Below are 13,561 nucleotides of genomic sequence, written 5' to 3'. Positions count from 1 at the left end.
CGATCTGAGAGTCTGGGCTACCTACTCATGCACTTGTTTATTCCCTCCAGTCTTGCTCATGCTTGGTTCCAGAGGTAATATTTCATCTTATGTGAAATTACTGCTGATGCTAACCAACTTCAACTTGGTAGATCCAAGAGGACCCAACTCATTGTGGACAGTACAGGACGCATGGTCATTCCGTGTCTCATGGCCAAGAGTTCCATCTCTATCAGGGCTCAGTACACCGGGAGTTATTTTTCAAAAGATGCGTAATCCTGCTGCAGATAACATTTTCCCACTGGGGCTTGTTCCACATTGCATCTTTTCTCATCACTGGCACCCGGAATACCATAGGGTCTGCCAGAGTGTGTGGCCCAAGCAGAAGGCTTACATGCGTCACGGGCTGGATCTGCCACCAGGACAGACTTTAAGATGTGAACCCTGTAGTTGCACAGAGCATCATTCTGAGAAGGTACCCACACCTGGCCTGATGCTTTGTGGTCACCACCTTGAAATTACTAACAATTTCATCTTTGAACTTGTGTTTTGAAAATAAAGTGCAATGGGACATGCATAAGCAGAAGAGATAAACCAGGACAAAGAATGCCACAAGCAGCAGCCAGGCACAAAACAATGGTCACAGGGAATGCCTCAGGGCGGTCCAGGGAGTCTCAGGCCCCAGAGGGGTCAGAAAAAGACCACAGCCCAAACTGGAGGCAGCAACAGCAGAGAGAACAGTGGAGAAGCAGCAGTGGTGGCAACAGCAGCAGGAAGGGAAAGAGGCTCTACACAAGGCCAAGGCTGGGACCTGTTGTGGGGATCCCCATCTGCTCCCCAGATCCCATCTTTGTGGTATTTGCACAAATATTTGAGAGCTAGGATGGGAACTGCTTGCTTTCAGGCAATACATTTTGCCAGTAAATTATTATGAAATAAAAGCACACATGTGAACATCGTAACAAAACAAATCAGAGAATTCATTGAATTATTAGAATTAAGAGTTTAGAATTCTTCAGACTTTAGAAAACTTCTGCAACATGGCAAAACAAATATCCACAAGCTTACAAATAGAAAATAACACCATTTTCGTGTGAAAGTCCAGATGAACCAATTATTAATGATGAAAAGAATTTAAAAGTAATTTTGCCTTGTAATTGAAGATGCTGTGATAGAATGAATAGACAGGCACCTTGAATTGCTGTATATAAAATTTGAAGCTGGGGCACCTGGTTGGCTCAGTCGGTTGAGCATCTAACTTCAGCTCAGGTCATGATCTCATGGTTCATGGGTTCTAGCCCCACATCAGGCTCTGTGCTGACAGCCTGGAGCCTGGAGCCTGCTTCTGATTCTTTGTCTCCCTCTCTCTCTGCCCATCCCCTGCTCGTGCTCTATCTCTCAAAAAATATATAATAAAACGTTAAAAAATATTTTAAAGTTTGAAGCTGCTGGAGGTTTCTTGTACACCTTCCACAAGTTATAGGAAATATCAAAGGAAACATTACAGTGTAACTATTATACCAGTAACAATTTTACAACTGCAAAATCACAATAATTTTTGGCTTACATTTACAATTAAATTAATATCTAAATAAAACTGATCTATAAGATTTAAATGTTTTAGAAAAATTAGTCCACAAGAATTGTCAGTTCCACATGACAAACTTTCTATTTTGAAATAATCTATCAATAATTTATCCCTTTGTTATGCAGCCTATAAAATACCATTAACAGCTTCAGGAATAGTTATGTTGGAAGAAAGAGCCTCCTTAAAATTAAAAATTATTGGGGCGCCTGGGTGGCTCAGTCGGTTAAGCAGCCGACTTCGGCTCAGGTCATGATCTCACAGTCCGTGAGTTGGAGCCCCGCGTCAGGCTCTGTGCTGACAGCTCAGAGCCTGGAGCCTGTTTCAGATTCTGTGTCTCCCTCTCTCTGACCCTCCCCTGTTCATGCTCTGTCTCTCCCTGTCTCAAAAATAAATAAAAATGTTTAAAAAAAATTAAAAATTATTAACAATTATTTGCAATCATGCATTTGCTGAGAGCAAATGACATTGCTTTTAATTGTATCAAATGAAAATGAAGTTACTAAAAGTATACATTTTGATGGCCTAAGAAATGAATTTGCAGGAAAGCAAGCCAGAAAAATCATATTAGCAGTCAAGGTATCACGTTAATAAAATGTTATTTATAGGATATATAAATTATAATGCCAAAAATATTAATTGCAGTTTGTAAGATTATGGTGTTACTCAAGTATCACTAGAACCCCCACTGCATCTTGTTAGTAAATACAAGATTTTTTTTATAAAGTTTATTTAAGAGAGAGAGAGAGGGGCGCCTGGGTGGCGCAGTCGGTTAAGCGTCCGACTTCAGCCAGGTCACGATCTCGCGGTCCGTGAGTTCGAGCCCCGCGTCAGGCTCTGGGCTGATGGCTCGGAGCCTGGAGCCTGTTTCCGATTCTGTGTCTCCCTCTCTCTCTGCCCCTCCCCCGTTCATGCTCTGTCTCTCTCTGTCCCAAAAATAAATAAAAAACGTTGAAAAAAAAATTTAAAAAAAAAAAAAAAGAGAGAGAGAGAGAGAACATGTGCTCATGTGAGCAGGAGAGGGGCAGAGAGAGCGAGACAGAGAGACAGAGAGAGTCCCAAGGAGGCCTCTTGCTGTCAATGGGGAGCCCAACGTGGGGCTCAAACCCACGAACCATGAGATCATGACCTGAACTGAAATCAAGAGTCAGGCACTTCACTAACTGAGCCACCCAGGTGCCCCAGTAATACAGTATTTTTAAAATGAAAGGCTTTATACTTTAGTACATTTCGTGGCACTTTTTTTCTGCATTACTTCACCCTGGGCCCCACAGATTACAATGTAGCCAGCCCTGTCTGCTGTAGCCTGCTTGTCTGCTCCAGGCCCCACTCAAAGCTGGCAGCCTTCCACGTCACTCAGCGTCACGCAGTATACAGCTGAGGCAGTATGCATAGGTAGAATAGGTTGCATACAGAATACAGAAAGGTAGAATGAGCACTGGGCTTCCTTCTCTGTAATAACAAAAGCAAGATGCAGCAATTTGTTTTTGCCTCGGAGACCATGACCCTGATACACCCCTGGACCCCTACAATCCTTTACCGAAGGGACAAGTCCCCGAATTTTCATAGGGTCCGTCACCCACTCCCGAGAGCACATGCATCATATCAAAGATGGCAGCCTGTTAGCTGACTCTTGTTCACCCCGCCTGATCAGTATGTCATGGGTGCAGCAGACAGATATGACATTCTGCAGGGTGCCCAGACGGTCTAGATCTGTTGTGACTATGACATATCGTTATAAGAGGGGTTTTAAAATCCCGGACCTGTTAATTACTTCATCTGTGTCATTTATTACGTTTCCGTTGACTGATTTTTCCCTGGTTATCAGTCACATTTTCCTATTTGGGATCCTGTGTAGTAATTTTTTATTACTGGATGCAGGACATTATGAATTTCATATTGTTGAGTATCTAGATTTTGCAGTTTTCAAGTGTGTGTGTCCTTCTTCTGGCAGGCAAGTTAAGGTTCTTGCAGATCAGCTTCATATTTTGCGACTTGTATTTAAACTTTGTCATTGCAGGTGTACAATACTTTTCACTCATGGTAATTTAGCCCCACTACTAAGGTATGACTTTTTTGCGTTCTCTACTGAATACCCCCAGTGATCAAGGAAGACTCTTCTGGCTAGTTGAATCTCAGATATTTCCACTGAGAATTCTTACATGTTTTTGGTTATTCGTTGCCTTATTTTATGATGCCTTCCACCCTACACATTCACATCTTAGTATTCAACAACACCTCAAAAGGATATCTGTGCAGATTGATGGAGCTTTTCCTTCTCTTTGGAACTCTGCCCCGCAACTTCCAAGTACCTCATCCTCCCCCAAACTTCATCTCTGTCCCCTCAACTCATCTTCTTTCTACATGAAACACTCTCTCTGGCTCCCGGGTTCAGAATGTGCCTCCAAGTTGAAAGCAGTTAATTGATTCCTTTTCACACAGGGATCAGAGTCCTGCACTGCCTGTTGTCCGTTGTGCAAAAATATACACTTGGTCCTGTTTTCTGGTTGTTTACAGCAAGAACGTTAGTCCAGCCCTATTACTCCATCATGGTCCGAGATGGAGATCTTAAGGTTGTCAAATATGTAAGTGAAAGATATTTTTACTTCAAAGGTCATGATAAAAAGTAGTGTTGTCATAATGGAAGTTTCATGGGAACTTTTCAAATAATAGCTGGGTTTAATCCATTTTTGCTTAAGGTCTAGGAAAAAATGATAACATTTTAAAAAGTGACCTATTGGGGCACCTTGGTGGCTCAGTCGGTTAAGCGTCTGACTTCAGCTCAGGTCATGATCTCACGGTCTGTGAGTTCAAGCTCCGCATCGGGCTCCGTGCTGACAGCTCAGAGCCTGAAGCCTGCTTCGGATTCTGTGTCTCCTCTCTCTCTGTTCCTCCCCCGCTCACATTCTGTGCATCTCTCTCTCTCTCTTTCAAAAATAAACATTAAAAAATAAAAAGTGACTTATTTTACCAAGACAATTTATGACAAATTAATTTAAATGATGGGGAAATGTTTTAAAGAGTGGTAAGTCAAATATATAACCAGACACCAAATAATAACATTATACATTCTATTCTGGATGTGACAAACTGATCAGTTGTCAATTATTGTGGATTACTCCTCTAATAGGAACTCCTATTAGCAATTTTTAACTTTTTCACCCAACTGAAAACATTTGTCTGACTTTATTCAACAAGGTGAAAAAAGATTTGAGCCATTTCAACCTGCAGTTGGGCATTTACAGTCACATGTCAGCACAGCTATTATGATGATTAGAACAAAGGGCTGCGTGTTCTTTAAAAACCACTGCAGCACATGAGCCATGCACAAATCACTACCTTGATTTTGTTAGAGGCAAGGCTGCCTCAAAGCATCTGAGGTTAACTACTTCGAGAATCTGAGATTGTTGTGTATCTTATTTTCAGGTTCGACTACTATATGGAGTCTTTTTTTCTTGATCTTTTAAACATATATGCCAAGTTGGATTTTTCCTTAAAGCATCTAACTATAATGAAATGGTCTGCCCATTATAAAAGTGTTCAAGCCTTGCAACACAGGCTCAAAGAAAATTTAAGGACTCTAAAATATATTTTCAATGACTCAAAAGACAAACCAAAACACAAATGAGATGTAAGAACTTATTCAACAGTTGACAAAACCCAAATATAACATTTTTAACTACAATTTAGAAAGACACTTTGGAACATTTCAATTAAAGATGTGATAAATTACAAACTCCTGATGTGGATGTATATAGTGGGCACCTTCTCAGGTCATTCGTAAATTTATTTTACTAAAGTACTGATATAAAATTGAGGGTAAAAAATTAATAAATATGAAATTAAAGTGGTAAAGATGAGTGAGAAAATCAAAAGAAATTATCTTGACATTGAGAAGTAAATAGTACTAATTTTTTTCAGATAACAAAGACAGTAATTGTCTAAAATGAAGAGATAAATTGCAAATGAAAGTAATAAACAGGCCCGTGAATTTTTTTGATAATCAATTTGTGAAGAAAATCATATAAGCTCATTAAAAATATTTAAATTTCTGATTTGACCTCAAGTTGACATAAATGAAGACAACATAAACTCATAATACATGATTACAGTAAGTGTGTGTGATCGTGTATGTGTGTGTATAACCAACAATGAACTGCGAGGATGAAAAAAAAATTCTTCTGAACTATCAGTAATAAAAATCAAATACTGATCAACTATACCAGAGAAAAGACTAAATTATCTTCCTATTCTCTCTATAGAGTATTACAAAGCCACCGTCATATAAAAGATGATTGAAGTGTACATAGCCATAAAATGTAGGGGAAAAAAACATGGAGAGATGTATCTGGCAGTTCACTAATAAAAATATTTTTTATTGTGAGTGTGAGCCCTGCATCGGGCTCTGTGCTGACAGCTCAGAGCCTGGAGCCTGCTTCAGATTCTGAGTGTCCGTGTCTCTCTCTCTCTCTCAAAAATAAAGAAACATCAAAAAAATTTAATAAAAAATACTGTTTTAAAATTTTGCATTTGTAATTTGCAATATTTTTCAACTTTTAAAAATTGATAATACTGGTATTTCTTTCTTAGCCTAAAAAAATATTCACTTTGTACCTAATTTTGTATTTGTAACTATTATTCTTTTTAAGAAGCCACCCTTGCCAACTTGTATACATATAAGCTTCATGCCCCACAAAATCTGATTTGTTCCTGTTATCATCATCTCTCCACCTAATTGACCTTTATCCATTCTTGCCCTCTTCTAATCTGTACACCATGCCACAGCATAAAGGATCTTATAAAATTCATATATATTTTTTCTCCCCTATTCTTCCAGTGATTTCCCATTAGCTTTAGATGAAGACCAAAATCCTTCACATAGGATCTGGGTCCTGTCTACCTCTCCCTCTCCTTCTCTCCCTCTGCTCCAACTACACTGGCATCTTTTAGTTCTTTGAATGCACCACCTCAGGACCTTTGCACATACTGTACTGTGCCTAGGAGACATTCTACCACCGAACCATTCCATTAACAAGTCATCTCCTATTTAAACTTCACATGGACACTGGAAGTTTACTTCCTTAGCCTATCATAAATTCGGTCAGCCCCCCACCTCCTTAAATGCTCATTGCACTTTTTACTTTTCCTTCACAAAACGTCTCCTTATTTGTAATAATACACTTCTGTGATTATTAGGTTGTATATCTCTCTGCAACTAGATTGCAAGTTCCAGATGCCTAGCATTTGGAATAAAGTTGGCACCTAATTGTAAAGTGTCTACCATCATACTTTATAATCTAGCCTTGAAATAAGAACAGTGATATAATCTTACAATTTGGGGCATGGAAGCAGGTTCTTTTTTTGTGCCAGAAGTCTTCCTGGAAGTCTTTGATTTCCTAGGAGTTATTCCACCAGCTTGCAAAATGAGCCCAGCTTGAGGCTGTTACCCAGTACCATGGCCATCTGGGAACTACTCTGACCAGATGCCCAGCATAATTTTTCTTGCAGTGGAACTTTACTTCACTTTGTAAAGATTCTCTTGCCTTCTGTAAATCTATTTAAAAAAAAAAAAAAACAAAAAAAGGCAACACTTCCTTTTGCATAAATCTTATAGTTGTACATGTGACATTTCGATGTATTTCCACAATTATTTTTACCTCACAATAGGATAGTACTTAGAGAAAATACACTTTGTTAGGAGCCAGGAGGTACTAGTTGTTGTTCTGAATTGGAAATAAGCCTTGACCCTTCACCCTGCCAGGGATAATTCTGTTTTTATAGACTTCAACAGAGAGTTGAGATAAAGCTGTTCTAGAGCTACCACAGAAATATTTATAGTTCTAGTTTCATGGAATTTGTTCCCCCAAACATTACTTAATGTGGTTGGGTGACTGTTTCAGGGGTTTTGTTTTTGTTCAATATGCATATCCTCCAACAACCTCTAAGACGGCTTTCAAAAATTCACCGAAGACTATTAGGGTAAATATTAAAAAATTCACCAAGGAACATTAGGCTGTCAGGATATCTCTAAATCGTTTGCTTGTTTGAAATCATGTTATCAGCCGAGGCTTGAAATTAAGAATGCTAATCTGGTATCCAGCTCCAAATTTAGTAGGTGGGTGGTAGAGAAAATTAGAAATGATTAACTGTAAGGCCATCAGTGAGTGTGGACTCGGAGATTAAATATGACAGAGCCGACTTCGCCCACCAGCTGATCTTACTATGCGGTAGGTACATTTCTCCCTTCTCTTAATCGCTTACTGTGAGCTGATTCTCTCCTCCATTCCATCTTATCTTCTCTCCATTTTAAACCTTACACCAACCATTAAGCTTCACGTCCCCCGAGAACCCAACCCCAGCCTGAGAATGAAACAAGTCCAGGTCCAGCTCTCGGACCTTTTTTTCGCCCACTTCCGGTTTCCGGCCGGGTGGTCCGTCCTCCCTCCCCTTCCGCCCGCAGTCCTACCCTAGCGCTCTTCACGTGATTGCTCGGTGTGCTCCGCCTCCAGTCCCCGGCTCACGTGATCGTGCTAGGGGAGAAAACGCCTGACCCCAGCCCCGGGGCCTTTCCCGTGCAATCCCTTTCTTCCTGCAGGTCCTTCTCCTCTAGCCTTTCAGACACCTGCGCCTCCCTCCACTCGGTCCCGGGGCCGCCCCGGCGCTGTGTCCGCCATGTGGCTCCTGCCTCTGGCCCCAACTGGGCCCCGGCGGGACAACCCCCGTCACCTGCCTTCCTGCAGCCCAGCGCTGCTGCTGCTGCTGCTGCTGCTGGGCAGCTGCCTGGGGGTCTCTGGGGTGGCGGCGGGTTCTCGGAGGCCCAATGTGGTGCTGCTCCTCACCGACGACCAGGACGAAGTGCTCGGCGGCATGGTAACTCTTCTATTTCTGCCCCGCCCCTCCATCTCCCGGGCTGACCCCCAGTTTCCTTGCCCTCTTTCGCCGTCCCCACCCCAATTCCCTCAGCTGGCAGCTTTCCCCGCCGGGAGAGGTTCGCTTTTGCCACGCCGGACCCCTTACGGAAGTTCAGGGTTTGCAGGACTGTATTTCCTCTTTCTCCCGCGTCTCTGTCTCGCGTCTGTTTGAGTAGACACCTGCACGCACCACACGGAGCTTCTAGTCTGGACCTTAGTGCTGCGGAGCTCGCGTTTACAGCTCAAGATGAACATGTGGACGCCAGTTAGGGATGGGCTGAGCCACCGAGGAGCAGGTGCTGGCTAAAAGCACGCAAACTTTTATTGCTCTTCTTTTGGTTTGAAGGATCAGAGGTCAAGTCCAGCCCTAGGTCCTTCCTCTGTGAAGGACCTAGGCCACCTCTGAATTTGTCCCTGTGTACAATGTCTGTGCCTGATTATTTATTTGTAAAATCAATGCCGAGATGAACTAATCCGGTAGGTAGGTTGTCAACTACTCAGGGAGCCTTTTGCCTCGCAACAATCAAGAAAATTCAATTAGCCTGATTGAACACCTGGCTGCTGCATTGGCTACTGCTGTCCGTGTTCCATTTTAAATGTTTTGTCATGAGACTTCGTTCTTGCCCGGAGTTCATTTTGCTTCTGTATCTTAGAGATCTGGAATTTACGACCTTCAGGAGCACTCAGCCAGCCCCCTAGTCATGGAGGCCCCAGAGAGTGGCTTTCCCAAGGCGCTTAAGTAGTTGAAACCCTCAGTGCTCTGATCCTGGGTATGGCTTTTTTTTTTTTTTTTAAAGGTCTGCTTTATTTTTTTCTTCCTTTCAGTTCTCTTGTTGCTTTCAGCTTAATGTTGAGACTATGAAAACACTTCAGGCAAGAGGTTCCTAATTTGCACTGTGTGGGAATTCCCTACCTCAGTGTCCTTCAGCTGACTGCAACCCATGAGTGAGTTGTGAAATCAGTTTAGTGAGTAGCTACCAGCATTTTTTACTTTCCTGTGGAATAAAGTAGAATAGAAAATGTTGGTGTGGCACATGGGGCAAAGTATACAATCTATATGTATATTAAAGGGTTATGGATTAAAATGTTATTTCTTACTCAGGGGCTGTGTCCACAGCTATGAGACTCTTTTCTAGTTGATGTTTAAGATGCTTGCATTTTGACTCCATGCTTCTTCCTGCCACATGTACCTCGTTGCCTTTTAGTTTCCACTCAGCCACATTGACATTGAAGAGTCTTGACTTAAATGCTCTCCTGGAATTTACTTTGTTCTTTCCATTTCAACCACTGCTCTTACTCTTCTCACAAAATTCCCTTGAGGTATTTTGTCTAGGGGGCGCCTGGGTGGCTCCGTTGGTTAAGTGTCCAAGTCTTGATTTGGGGTCAGGTCATGATGTCACATTTCCTGAGATCCAGCCCCAACATTGGGCTCTGCACTATCATTGCCGAGCCTGCTTTGGATTCTCTTTCTCCCTCTCTCTCTGCCCTTCTTGTGCTCACTCTTGAGCGCACGCATTTTCTCTCTCAAAGTAAGTAAACATTTAAAAAAATTTTTTAACGTTTTGTCTAGAAAAAGCAAGCCATCTCTATAAAAAAATTAGTAATAGCATAGTGACTAAAACAATTAAAAGGTCAAGCTTTCACATCTCTGGTGAAAACAAAACTTTATCAGTAAAATGTAACGAGTTCAGAATTGTCTTAGTTCTTAGGGACCACAGATGTGGTCTGTATATATTTGAGTTCTTTTTCCCCTAGCGTGTTGTGTTTGCTTCTCTAAACCAGTAGCAGATTCTTTTTTATAGGCGTTTGTACTAGAGAGACGAGCCAAAATGGAGTGGAGGGCACAAGTCAAATTTAATGCTTCCAACTCTCTGGAGTATTCTGGCTTCTCTTTTAGCCTCTTTCAGAATATTCTACCACTAGTTGTTAAAGAGGACTTGAAGGGAAAGCACTAAGACAATAACTGTTGGAAAACCTACTGGAGCCAGTTAAGAGTGTGAAGTATTAAACTTGTGCTTCAGTCATTACAGGAGTCCTCTGCTGTAGGTATTATCCTTTCCTTAAATAAGAGGAAACTAATACTGAGAGGGGGTTAAGTAACTTGGCCAAAGTTCACGTAGCTAATAAGGGGCAAAATCTGGTGTCTTACGATCTCAGAGCCCCATTTTTCTCCTATTCTAGAACAGTGTGGTAATAGTGACTTACCAGATGCCATTCCACATGTCCACATCAGCATAGACACTTCTACCACAGATCAGAGATTCTTTAGATGATACTGAGGGGCACCGGTGGGGTCACGGAAATCCTTAATTTACACGTAAAAGTCTGTGTATTATCTTTTATGGAGATAGTGAAGTCTCTGACTCAAAAAAGATTGTGAATTGCGGCCACAGTTGGCAAAATAAACAGCTAGTCCACCAGACTAGCTCAGGTCAAAGGATTATAGCATTTGTGTGATTGTTGTTTCATGTAGAATCTTTTGGTCGTCTTTGAAATAGCCTTTTCTGCATCATCTTTAACATTTCACTGTATTTGTTTACAGGTGTCATCTGTGGGACTTTGGGGTTTTTGCTTTGGGAACAGTTCCTATTTCTTGATTTTGCTTGAATGTTGTTATGGTGTGATAGACCCAGTGTGCTTCACAGAGGCACAGGTTGCTCTTTTCTAAAATCATTCACTCTGGAAAAAGTGACACTTGGTCGGAATTTCAAGGAAACGAGGGAAGGAGTCATGATGAAATGTAGGAGAAGACGGCATCACGTGTCTGCTTTATTTAAACCAAAGAGATCTTTAAAAGTGGTTGTTAAAAGAAAAATTAGCCATAGATTTTTTTTAGAATTGTTAAAACTTTATTTCAGAGCAGTTATACACAGGAACCAAGAAAGTAAATGACTCCTTAGGATTTTTATGGAAGGGGTTTGCTTTGGATGAGTTAAAGTATAACACATCTACCTATATTCAGGTATAAGATTGGCTGCTGCTTAAACAGTATTGTACATCCTTTACCTGACCAGCCTTGCAGCTGTCTTTTCTTACATCTTAAGGCTCCATTTTAGTATTCAGATTAGCATGGACACACATCTTCAATACAGTGTGGTTTTTTGTCTAGGATTTATTTGGGGCATCTGGGTGGCTTAGTCGGTTAAGCGTCCAACTCTTGATTTCAGCTCAGGTCATGATCTCACAGTTTGTGAGTTTGAGCCCGGCATGGGGCTCTGTGGTGACCATGCAGAGCCTGCTTGGGATTCTCTCTCAGTCTCTCTGCTCCTCCCCTGCTCACACTGTCTCTTTCAAAAATAAATAAGTGAACTTTAAAAAAATAAAAGGATTTGTTTGATGAAGCATAGATGATGGTTATCACCACACTGGTGTTAACAGTATAAAAATTATGGTCCTTAATGTAAATGTCTTACTTCCAATAGAATCTGTGTTCCTGTGCAGCCTTGCATCATCTGCTGGCTCCTGCCTGATGCTTTGACCTTGTCTAACACCACAGTCTCCTTTACTTGCTGTGCTACTTCTGCCATATTCGCCTTCTTTCTATTCCTCACATGTGCCTCTTTCCTTTTCTGGCAGCCCTCGTACTTCCTATTCACTCAGCCTGAAAACACCTTCTCCTGGATCTTTGCCTGGCTGACCTCCTTGTCATGTGATGCTAAGCACCAAAGTTACCTGCTGAGAGAGGCTTCTCCTGACCACCCATCTAAAGTAGTTTCCCCCTTTCCTCCCACCAGCTGTAAGCACATCATCCTGGTTTACTCTGCTCGTAGCGCTTTTCACTGCCTGAAATGATTATTTACCTGTTAGTTTAAGTCTCCAAGAATACAAAGGTCATGAGGGCAAGGACTTTCTGTCTTTGATCCATCATTGCCTAGATCAGTGCCTGACACACTGATGAATTATTAAGTGTTGAATAAGTAGGCTATAATCACACAGTGTAGGGGCATGTGGGTGGCTCAGTTGGTTAAGCATCTGGTTCGATTTCAGCTCAGGTTATGATCTTAGGAATGTGAGGTTGAGCCCCGTGTCGGGCTCTGTGCTGGGCATGGAGCCTGCTTGGGATTCTCTCTCTATCTCTGCCCCTCCACCACACACACTCTGTCTCAAAAACAAAAAAAATCACACAGTATAGTCTTACTATAAATCAGATACTCTTCAGGAGCTTTGTGTGTTGACCAGACAGTTTGAGGATTAAGTCCCATATAATCAACTCACGTAGTCCTTTTCCCCACTTACACTGTGTATTCTCATTTCCCCTCCCTGTGTCGTCATAACTCAGATTTTTCATCACACCAGGGTTTCAGTCAGCCCCGTATTCTTTACCTAAAGATAACCACCCAGTGATGTTTTGTGGGAGATCATAGCCAGTGACATTGCCTCTGAAGGTTAGTGAAGACCTTGTATATTTGTAGCATTTCCTGGGAACCTATTATGGATCTACTCATGAAATTATGAAAGGTCTTCTTGAATAAGTTAGACTTCTCATCTTTTCGAGTTTATGGGTCCCTTATATCTTTTACTATCTATAGAAATCAGTGGGAGAGAGTGATTTATATAGTATTGTAAACAAGACCCTTGTTAACACATACTTAGATTATTTTTAAGGAATTATTGCACAATAAGATATACTTGAACTGCACGGAATATGGTCTCGTATTTAAAAAGTACTTCAATAACATTGTGAACTGATTCATATAATACAACTAAACTGAGCCTCTTTTTGTCTGGAATCTGAATGTTGTTAGTGTTCCTTTTATTTGTATTTAAATGACCTTCATACTTTTATCTTCACTCTAGGATTTGAGATTAATTGTTCTACTATTTGCCACCTAGTTCAAGTCCTTACCTGAGGTGGTGATTGGTCTAGTGCACAGGGTTTTGAGCCTGTATCTGAAAAGCATGATTTAGGCTGCACTACTGAATGTGTGATATTTGAGTCCTCTTCTGGGCCTCAGGGCTTTATCTGGCCTTTAGAATCTAAGTGTTATTTCTGTTTTAAAGGGTGGAAGGCTCCTTTCATATCCTATCCCACAGCCTGCTTCTAAAGATGAATTAATGGAGATCTGCCCTATCTATCTTGTAAGGG

General features: G+C 41.4%; 1 protein-coding gene and 1 long non-coding RNA gene across 2 annotated transcripts in view; one reads left to right on the top strand and one right to left on the bottom strand.

Annotated features, from left to right (window-relative positions):
* Positions 1–4,500: 4,500 nt before the first annotated feature.
* Positions 4,501–7,987, bottom strand: LOC132694121 (uncharacterized). Its single transcript, XR_013556725.2, has 3 exons — positions 7,826–7,987; positions 6,897–7,118; positions 4,501–6,030 (listed from the first exon to the last, which is right to left on the bottom strand). It is a non-coding gene; the product is annotated as an uncharacterized LOC132694121 (long non-coding RNA).
* Positions 7,988–8,097: 110 nt separating this feature from the next.
* Positions 8,098–13,561, top strand: part of GNS (glucosamine (N-acetyl)-6-sulfatase) — a 55,509-nt gene continuing 50,045 nt past the window's right edge. Inside the window, exon 1 of the mRNA XM_060657067.3 lies at positions 8,098–8,434. Coding sequence (XP_060513050.3) covers positions 8,237–8,434 — 198 coding nt within the window. The 5' untranslated portion in view covers positions 8,098–8,236. The remainder of the gene's footprint in view (positions 8,435–13,561) is intronic.

This window comes from Panthera onca, chromosome B4, assembly GCF_046562875.1.
Source record: "Panthera onca isolate mPanOnc1 chromosome B4, mPanOnc1 haplotype 2, whole genome shotgun sequence".
NCBI classification, from domain to species: Eukaryota; Metazoa; Chordata; class Mammalia; order Carnivora; family Felidae; genus Panthera; species Panthera onca.
This window is presented reverse-complemented; position numbering and strand designations above follow the sequence as displayed.